The following is a 10,692-nucleotide window of genomic DNA, read 5'->3' as shown; positions in this document are numbered from 1 at the left end:
CTCTGCCCTCTCATGTCCTCAGTCCCTGGCTGAGTACAAACTGCTTTTGCACTTTGAACTCAGTTTGCAGCACCTGAAGTAATATAAGAACAAAGGGGGGAGTTGGGAGGAAGAGAGAAAAACTAGAGCATTTTAAAAGCAGCTGGACCAGTGGAACAACAAAGGATTAAATGGGGCTGTCCATACCAAAGTTGGGGGACATGCAGATCTTTCCTGTGAGGTAACTTTTTTTTCTTGGAATGCAATACAAATCTGAGATTAGTTTCTGAATCTTTTCCTTCACTAGAGATCCTGTGCTGGAAAGCACACATTGGAAGAAGCTGGGTGGTGGTGGTTGCTTGACTGAAGATTCACTACCAGATGGAGAAATGGGGAAGCCCCCTTTCTCCACAAAGTTCCTTCTGTAGGCCTTTGGATCAGGACCAATTAAAGCCATGGGATGTTTCACGAAGATTAAAGCTGATGGAGCACAGGAATGCCACACTGACATTTTGCTGTAACAGGAAACAACCCTTGATCTTTCTAAATGCTCACTAAATAAATCATGAAAGACATGAAACACTGAGTTCTCCCCATTAGTATATGGTTAGGAATCTCTATTGGAGAAGAGCAGTGTGGATTTGTGTTTTCTTTAATGTGAAGAGAAGGACTTGGCTAATTATTAGCTGAAATTTATAGCCCTCAACAGTTGCTTCCTGTCCCCTACATCCTCCTGTGGATTGCTATCCTTGTTTCATGATCTGTGTCTTTCACATTACACTTGGAAGAGCTCTAGTCCAAAAAAAGTAACTTTCCAAAATCTATTCTCTCCTCCCATTACCAGTGGTGTGTGTACGCATGTGCATACTTCTTACAGAATGTATTAGTGTTTTGCAAAATCAGGACAGAGACAAAAAAGGGGGAGGGCTTTTTAATGCTCAACAAGGAACTGTAGAAAGCACAACAATTTGGAGGCAGTCACAATCCTTTTGAATCTAATTATACATTTGCCTGTGTGATTTCAATACACAGTGTTGTTCTAGATATGCCATACAAATTACAAAACCCACTGACGATGATAAATTTTATAGTGAAAGATCTGAAAAGCATTTAATTGCTTAGCCATATTGCACCAACATCTAAGATGTGCATTTTAAAGCCATCCCAGTCTACTGTGCTAGTCATGCTTGCAAGTAGGCAGCTCAAATAATTTCTGTTACCTCTATCTCTCAAGCCTAGTGAATCCATGCACTACTGAAAATATTCATACTGATGTGAAGGGCAGGATTCCTCATCATGTTTGCATAGATAGGTCTTTGTCTGCAACCTTGTGTCTCTGGATGAGAGAAATGTGTGACCCTCCCAATGTTGCTGAACCATAACTCCCATCTACTCTCACAATGTACTATGCTGACTTCAGCTAATGAGAGTTGTAGTCCAACAGCATCTTGAAAGATGCGTATTCCCCACTCCTGTATTAGATACAGAATTACTCGGTACCTAAACCTTCCTTCGATCTCTTTTGCTCTTCAGAAGGATGCCAGTAAGGGAGCTTTAGTAAATTACTCTTGGGTGCTATGAAACTGAAATCCAAATACTTAATTGTCACTGACATGATGAAAGTGAAGAAAAATGCATCTGGGATTACTACCTCCATATAGTTTATGCCAATAGTCACTACAACTACATTTAAAGTAGAAACTCCTGCTGTAGGATTTCTGTTTATTTAGGCTCAGGATAATTTTGATCTCTTTGGAGGTATTTAAACCCTATGGTTTTATGATTCCCTTTCCAAGTACCACCTGGCTGTGTTCAGTAGCTGTTGCACAGGAGAAAGAGAGAGATTGGTATATACTGTGTTTCTAAAAGCTCTTTTCTGTTAGCTGCTCTATTTTTGGTATTCCTATAACATGATTCAAGTCAGTTCTCCATCCTGAATGATTCCAGATACGTTCCCAATTTTTGGAATATCTGATAAGTTTAACACATTGTTAATGCTACCAGATAAATACTCTCACACCATTTTTAATAAAAGGAATAATTTATTTCAGTTTAAGGCAATCCAATAGAAACCATATTACAACAAACATTCAACGAAGAATACGGTAGCATAAAAGAGATAAAGGTAATAGTCATGCAAATAAAAATAGTTGTGAAGTGGGAGGGCAATGAAGGTAAAGTGAAAACATGCGAGATGAGTGTAGGAAACATCAGAAGCTAGAGGGAAGTGTTGATGTGGGGAGTAGACAATCACAGAACAGGATTTTTCTATGCCCTCAAACCAGGTTGTTAGGAGAAAGCCTACTATTTCCCTCACTGCCACCTGAAAGTGAGTCTGTAAACATATATGCATAGTGCCTGACCATATATGCACAGTGCAATCTTTATGCCTGGTACTTTCACTTGCACACTTCCTCCATACACCACAGGGAACACGTTCACATAACTTATGCCACCTTGCTCCTCTACTCTTGCACCTGGAAACAGGACTACTTTGTCATGCTTCACTCAACTTACACATTTGTACAGAGATGTGGCACACAAAAAACTTGCCAAGTATGCAGCCCTCCTCAGATGTGTTTGCCATGGTGCCACAATGGACAGAGAGAGGGAGCACAATAGTATGGGCAAATAGTGTTCTGTAATATCTCTGCTCCTTCAGAACTGGGCAGCCACATTGCACTGCTGCCTTTATGGTGGCTGGTGGTTCTTATGTCACTTGGCTGGAGAATTTACTTCAAGTTTTTATTCTAATTTTTAAAGGTGCTGAGCCTCTTGGGGGAATAGGCTTTAATACCATGCGTAGCTCCTTTAAAGTCTATCCTAAACACCAGAATGTATTCAGCACCCCCTGACATGGAAACCACCAGGTGACATTGATGGTGATTTTGGTTATAAGTGGTATGCAGGAGTGGAGAATGACTCAGAGAAAGGAGGCAGAGAAATTATGTTTTCACCCCCTCTCTTCTTTTGAAGCTTGGAAGACCATGTATGTGGGGAGAATTAAATTTTGGAGACAAATTCACATCCCAAAGCAAGCTCACTAGAAAATATTCCATTTATTGTAACCAGTGGTGTCATTGGGTGGGTGTGAGAAGTGCAAACTGCACCAGGTGATACCCCAGAGCAGGGGTGACATGCAGTGGGGCTCTCCTTCCACTGTGGTAGAGGGTTGAGAGCACCTGTCATGGCTTCATTGCCAGCCTGGCTCTCTCCCCCAGGAGGGAGCTGAGATGGTGGTGAGAGTGGTACTTTGTTGCTGGCCCAGTTCTCTCCCTGGGGAGGGAGCTGAGACAATGGTGAGGGCAGCAGGTGAACATGGCTTGATTCCCCCTCCCAACTCCCTCCGCACCAGGTGTCACTGAGTCTGAGGATGCCACTGATTGTAACTAGTTCTGGATTTACTCTGAGTCTGTTATTCAGCGAGGGAGACAATTTCATACAAAATACCAGCCCTAAACTCAGAATGTCTGAGTTATAGTTCTTTCCACATCAACAGAAAATCTGAATCTGGGGGGAAGAGGGTGGGGTGGGGAGCTGCTTCCAGACCAGGATTTTATCCAGCAATCACCCTGACTCAAAGACAATATTTTATGGGGATGTTCAGACATTTTGATCAGTAGCATTAGGAGTCTTTCATCTGGAAGCAACAAGAATCCCACAGCCACTATGGCCAACCTGTGCTCCAGGCATACACTCTTGATTTATACTGTCATAATCAGGGATTATACTTTTGGGGCATAGTGAAATTATGTATGCAGTACCTGTTTATGCAACACTTTCTCCCAGCTTGAATGCCAGACAGTGGCAGGTACAGCTCCACTCCCTCAACCCAAAGCATTGCCTTGGTGGAGAGTCCATCACCCAGTTTGCAGCTCTTGCCCTCCTGGACCTCCTTCACAAACCTTGTGCTACACCAGCATTAAAGAGACTTTTAGCCTAAGAGATCTGAAGTGTTTAGACAGCAAGTTCTTTGAGATGGATTCCTGTCCAGGGTATCAGACTTCCTTGGGAGCAAATGACATGTGAAGATAGTTTGGTTTTTCTTTTTAATAGGAGATTTTAATGGTTCAGGATTTAAATTTTAGCGGATTTTTAAAAGTTACACACATGGTATATATCCTGTGAAGGTCAGATCAGATATGTATACTTTATTGAGGATAGCTCAGACCTGAAAAGTGGAGTCTGGAGTATATTTTTGTGGGCTTGCATAAACACCACCTTCAGACCCTCAGAAACTTCTTCAACTGTGACCATTAATCATGGAGCAGTTAGGAACACACTGTCCATAATTTCTTATTGGTTTCACCTCATTTTCCTCTTAAGGGTGCATTTAAACTGCATAAATAATGCAGCTTGAAACCACTTGAAGTGCTGGAGCTCCATCCTATGGAATCCTGGGATTTGCAGTTTAACTAGTCTTTAGCCTTCTCTACTAAAGAGTGCTGATGTCTCACCAAACCACAATCCTGAGATTCTGTAGGATGGAGCCATGGCAGTAAAAGTGGTGTCAACATGCATTATTTCTCCAGTATAAATGCACCCTAAGAACTTGATCCAGAGGTTTTGGAAACTGCTTGAGTAACATCATGTGGGGATAGCAGACCGTCAGTGGTTTTGGCCAGTCACTGTTGTTATGGAAAGGGATGGAAATGTGTTTCTGGCAGTATTGGGACCATAGTGAAGGGAAATGAAGTGCACCTGGGGAACTAGGTGACTATGGAAGAGGAAGAAGATGTTGAATAATAAAGAGAAAACTTATATGCCAGAAATATTAGTGGGGCGATCCGTGAGTACAGCAGAAGCAGAAAAGGCCACTTGTCTGGAACATTTGGTGTTAACAAGGGACTGGATGATCTTCTTAACTAAGAACTGTGAGCACATTTGTAAAGTGAAAGCCACCCTGAGTCAATGGAAAAGGACAGTGTTATTAACTGAAACAAATAAGCAATACAAGGGCTTCCCAGGAATAAAGTAGTAGTAGTAACTGCTGGGGAACTTCTTGAAATTCTCTACCTAGATTTCTTCAAAGCAGGAATAGTGAGCCTGTAGCCCTCTAGAGGCTTTTGTACTACAGCTCCCACCATGTCTGATCATTTGGCATGCTACCTGAGGCAGATGGGACTTGAAGTCCAAAAACACCTGGAGAAGAACAGGTTTCGCACCTCTCCTTTAGAATTATATGCATGTTTTGTGATCCAGGCCAGCTGGAATTTTTAATGCAGCAATTCTGCATCTTACAAAAGATTAACATGTTGCAAGGACCCATCAAAGTGAAACATAAGAAGTGTGAAAAGAATTACAATCATGGATCACATGTCTTTCCTGGGAAGCAGCTGTCTGTACAGTTACATCTCTCTGTAAACACATATTTGAAGCATCAAGACTCAAGAAGGCTTGTTATTCATATAATGCTATTAACGTGATGGTCAGAACTGCAATAAGGTCAAAATCTGGCCCACTTTTAATTTTCATCTCCCTTATTTAGAATGTCATACACAGAACATTTGTTTGTGTGTGACTTATGGTGACCCCATGAATTTCATAAGATTTTCTTGGGCAATGAATACTCAAAGGTGGTTTTGTCAGTTCCTTACTCTGAAATATAGCCTACTGCACTTGGTATTCCCAGATCTCAAACTCTAAAAATTGTACTTCCCTGAAAACCAGGACGTTTATAAAAATGCAAGGGGAATTTAACAGAGGCACACAAGCAAACCAATGAACAAACAATCCAGGTTTGCACAAATATTTGCCAAAAGTAGATTTACAAAGAATAAAGGGGATTTTAACAACCAAGGGAAAGGATGCAGAACAAAGAACAGCAGCAACACCAGTAGCACCAGAGACAACAATCACATGGATACTTGATCACAATACTCAGCCTGCCAGGTCAATCCATAAGCGGAACCAATACAAAGCAAAGAGGAGAGGCAGAAGACGTAGGGTGGTAGGTGGACTGTAAAAAACCAAGTCATTCAAAAACTGATGTGGGGTCAGGAAAACAGGAGTGATGCTTGGAAGATTAGGGAAGTCGTAGGTCCATCACACACACCATAAAACAAAATGACAGACAGGATTCCTGTCACTTTCTTGACCTTCCCAAATACGGACTGAAGACGTTTGGCAATGACCGGGTTTTTTCTTTATAAAAAACAAACCCACATTTTACCCAAGTTGTTGCATCTCAATGCTGGGGTGTCTTTGCCAATTATGCATACTGATATGCCAACATTACAGAATACATCAGTTTCTGCTTTTGGACTTTTGGGGATGGAAAGAGTAGACTGTGGCTTTGCATTTTGTGGTGTGGTCATTGTTTTGAGGTCTGCCCCCAGGGAATTCATAGGTGACACAAGAGTGTGACTTGTGTTTCGTCGGCACCTGTCTGAAGTGCTCTTTCATTTTCCTCTTCTGATCTTCAGATCTCTGTCTGAAGGGTATGCCCTGTAGGCGTGTATGGAGGTGGTGCTGGGTTGGGTTTGATGCCACGTCCCTTCATATAGGAGATGAACTGATCTGGGATCTCAGCCAGGACATCCTTAGCCAGCCGTGCCATACTCAGGACATGGTTCCCTGTACGGTCAATGTAATCTCGAAATGGGACAAACTGGGAGGGGAAAAATATGGCAGAGGCATCAAAATCAAAATAGAAGATTCTATTAAAGCCAATAGCCTAAATCCAATTTCTAGTCCAAACTAAATGGGATTTCTTGAACCAGTGTTGAACCAAGTCAACACTTATGTAAATTTCTTTACATGGGTCTTTTCTACTTGGCACAAACACTGGATTTAGACTCCAAAACATTCTTTTCATAGGGGCCATTCTGGTTGGACCACCAGAACATAATGAAAGATGACATATCACAAATATTAATCATTTCCCAGACAGAGATTATGCCAAAATTTGCTAATCTCAGGGGAGTTAAGCAATCCTGACATTTTATATCAGAATCATGGAACAGGTGCCCCTCCATATACTGTAGAAATGCAATTCCCATCACCCCCCACAAACACTGTCACTGGTGAGGAATGATGCAGATTTCAGTCCAGTAACATCTGGAGGTCCACTCCTTCCCCATCTTTGGGTAATACCTTTAAATTGCTCCTCAGATCTTGAGGATGGTGCAGGCAGTGCATTTAAACATATATCAGAAACATGGGAAGCTACATCTGTTTGCCAATCAAGGGCCTGTTACAGACTGCCAAAATAAAGCTGCTTGGGGTCTCTTTGGAGGTATGCTATTTAAATGATGCATGGGTCCTAAGAGTCCGGAGGTTGCGCCAAAGCCACAGTCCATTCCTAAGCACTGGAGTGCAGCTTTGGTGCAGCTTCCAGATTCTTAGGATGCATGCATCATTTAAACAGTATACCTCCAAAGAGACCCGAAGCAGTTTTATTTTGGCAGTCTGTAACAGGCCAAGGTTACTCTACTCTGTCTGGCATTATTTCTCTGGCCTCTCAAGAAGAGGCAGGGACTGAGTTTAGGATTTTTTGAACTACAGGTTGGGTCTCCATTATCCAAAATGCTTGGATTTTGGATTTTTTCCTGGATTTTTCAATACCTGTATTTGCATATACATACATAATAGCTTGGAGATGGGACCCAAATCTAAACATAAAATTCATTTGTGTTTCATATATACCCTATACACATAGCCTGAAGATAATTTTATACAATATTTTTCATAATTTTGTTAATGAAACAAAGTTTGTGTACACTGAACCATCAGTAAACAAAGGTATCACTATCTCAGCCATCCATGAAAGAAGTTTTGGTTTGTGGAATATTTTGGATTTCAGAATCCCAGATAAAGGGGACTCAACCAGTCTTGTTCTAACCTTAGTTTTTACTCTTACAAGCCTAAACAACTTCATTTTTTTTTTTTTGGAAAACAGTTCTCAGAATTCCCCAGACAACAAAACTACTGACTATGCCAGCTGGAAATTTTGGAAGTCATAGACAGCCAAAGTAACTATTTTAAGCTCTGCTGTTCTAAGCTGCTGCTGTTCCTCTCTTTGGTCTTGCACATGCTGAAGGTGTTAGTTGCACCAAACCCAGAAGCAAAATTTGAAACATGGAGACTCTCCATTTCTTAACTATCCTGCAAAATGTCTGGCACACAGTTTCAGATGCAAATTAAGCAGATTATGTGGAAGGAATCTTTTTCTTTTAATTACCTGAACAATGTCACGTTCTGCAATCTTTCCACGGGATGAGATTCGAATATCATCTCCATCCAACTCCACCATAGCTGTCCATTGCAGGAAGAGGTAATAGAAGCAATAAGAATTAATCATTAAGAGCAAATAAGAGTTCGAAGGAGCCAAAGACTACAACAGACTCTTAAAACCCATCTGTATGATGGGTGATTAGCAGACCAATTATCTGAAAGAGGCAATTTGAGAAAATGGCGCAACTCTTTTCTTGGGCAGACTTAAACAGGAACTGCATGTTCATTTTTCTCTTCACATATTGTAACTTGTTCAACTAATGGCCCTATTAATGCTCGTTTGTCATTGTTCATCGGATGGTATAATTAATGGGTTATATTTTACCTGCTAATTACATTATGCAGACTTCAAGGGACAGATTTTTGCACCGGCATCTGACAAATATGAGGTGCAAAATAAGTAGCGCAAACATGTATATGAGGACAATTAGCTCTTGAAGATTTGCAGTACCTTCAACATATATTGCTGTTGATTAATCGTCTTTCTTAAATGAAGCTTATGGCTTCTGTTCAACCTTTTTATTGACAGAAGTACAGATCCACTGATGGTTTCTCAGTCTTCTCTGTCCTCTATGAAGCCACAGACCCCTTTCCTAGGCAGAAAACATTTTTCAAGAAGTCTGTGGAACCTCAAAAGCTTGTAGGATAGATTTTGTACCTTTTGCCTGGTCAATAAACTATCACTTTTTTTGCGAATTTTGTATTTTGTTGTATTTTGCTCCACAGCCAACATAGCTATATGTTTCCTGGGTCTACAGCAGAGTTCAGCAAAGTAGGGCCATAGGCCACACGTAGCTTCCATGGCTGTTTTGGTGATTGCCAGGGGTTGTCCCCCCAAATGCCTTCCAGGGGTTGTGGGGGCATTTTTGCAACTTTTTGGGACAATATAGAGCCATAGAATCCTGGAATTAAAAGGGACCACAGGGGGTCTGACCATCTGCCATGCAGGAATACACAACTATAGCGTTCCTTAAAAATGCCCATCCAACCTTTGTTTAAAGACTTCCAAAGAAGGAGAGCCTATCTCCTCTCCCTAGTGTAGACTATCCTTATGTTGAACATCTCTTACAGTAAAAAAAAAAAAAGTTTAGGTGGATTTAGGTGGACTAGAGGACCTTTTCTGAAACAGGGAGCATATAGGAAGTGATTCCTCTTCACTTTCTGTTGTTAAAAGAGGCCTCTCTTGGGCCTAAAAGTATCCACCATTCTCCTAAAAACATGACAAAAATGCTGAGTTTGTAGGGAGGTGAATCTATCAGTGCTTCAAGGTTTCCTGATGTAGCCCCCTAGCTTTCCACTGTTATTTACCCTGGCTCTATGGTAAATAGGCTGGTGTTTTTTGTTTTTGGTTTTTTTGGGGCTGGCAGATTGTGCATGGAGTACAGAGGATAATATTGCATGTATTTGTAATACATGGGTGGACAACTGTGAAAGGGTAGCCCCATAAGAGACTTTGGATGGCTGTACCACCAACCTCACTCACTCCTGCAAGTGCCCCCAAATGCCCTCTAGGGGACAATTTCACCATGTTTTTGAGACTTCTTGGGCCATTTTAGGCCCCTGAAATCCCCCACTGTCTTTAACAACATGAACTGAGCTGACTGCCTGAGAATTCCTGAAAATTCAACAAGAATTCCTGTTGACTTTCTGTTTCAAGAAAAGGCCTTCCTTGGGCCTAAATTGGACCAGGGTTGCCTCAAACATACTGCTAGAGGGCATTCAGGGGCAAAAAAGTTGATTTTCTTTTGCAGGAGTTGGTGTGGCAGGGGGTTAATATGTTTGCAAATACATAATGCAAAAACCTGTTGTAATACATTTGCAAAACAACGACCCTGAGGGCCCCTGGGGGCATAAAATTGTCTGTGAAGGTCCCATAGGCTGTACTTTTCACCCCATTGTAATTTGGTGATTTGTTCCTTCTTTTTAAAAAATAAATAAATAAATCCTTATTTCATATTTAAAATTAAAACACACATATAAAAAAGAAACAAACAGAAAAAACAACTATATACAATAACAAAACAATAAACAATGAGAAACCACCACCCAAACACTCACAAAGGATTTCTACTTCCTGAGTTTCCATAACAGTCTCGCCAAGCAAATAAAAATGATAACTCAATTTCTTTTCTTACTCTTACACATTCAACCTGCACTTTCACAGGTACTGTTTTTCCTCTCTATTATAACTTGTACTGAATTTATATATTTCTTATAAATAACACAAAACAAATCAAATCAGTCTTAGAGTTCTCCTCTGTCTTGAAGCTACAATCAATCCAGACTTAAAGTTATTTTTCTTTCTTTCACCAAAAACATTGCTAGTGGTTCCCATGTTTTTTTGTTTTTCTCCCAAGATTTCCCATTCAATAAACAAGCAAGCTTATCCATTACCATATAGTCTGTTAATTTAACTAGCCATTTATCTACACATATTTCATTTTCACTCTTCCAATATGATGCAAAGTTCACTCTGGC

At 40.8% G+C, this 10,692-nt stretch overlaps 1 protein-coding gene across 2 annotated transcripts in view; it reads right to left on the bottom strand.

The window, feature by feature from the left end:
* Window positions 1-912: 912 nt before the first annotated feature.
* The window catches only part of LOC149316118 (copine-5), a 197,545-nt gene continuing 187,765 nt past the window's right edge, over window positions 913-10,692 (bottom strand). For both annotated transcript variants that reach the window (XM_089514838.1, XM_089514839.1), the window contains 2 exons: window positions 8,162-8,235; window positions 913-6,589 (listed from right to left, as the gene is read on the bottom strand). In XM_089514838.1, coding sequence (XP_089370964.1) covers window positions 6,401-6,589; window positions 8,162-8,235 — 263 coding nt within the window. In that variant the 3' untranslated portion in view covers window positions 913-6,400. The remainder of the gene's footprint in view (window positions 6,590-8,161; window positions 8,236-10,692) is intronic.

The sequence above is a fragment of the Sceloporus occidentalis genome, unplaced genomic scaffold (assembly GCF_023333645.1).
Source record: "Sceloporus occidentalis isolate IW3139 unplaced genomic scaffold, rSceOcc1.0.p SCAF_3, whole genome shotgun sequence".
In the NCBI taxonomy this organism is placed as follows: Eukaryota; Metazoa; Chordata; class Lepidosauria; order Squamata; family Phrynosomatidae; genus Sceloporus; species Sceloporus occidentalis.
This window is presented reverse-complemented; position numbering and strand designations above follow the sequence as displayed.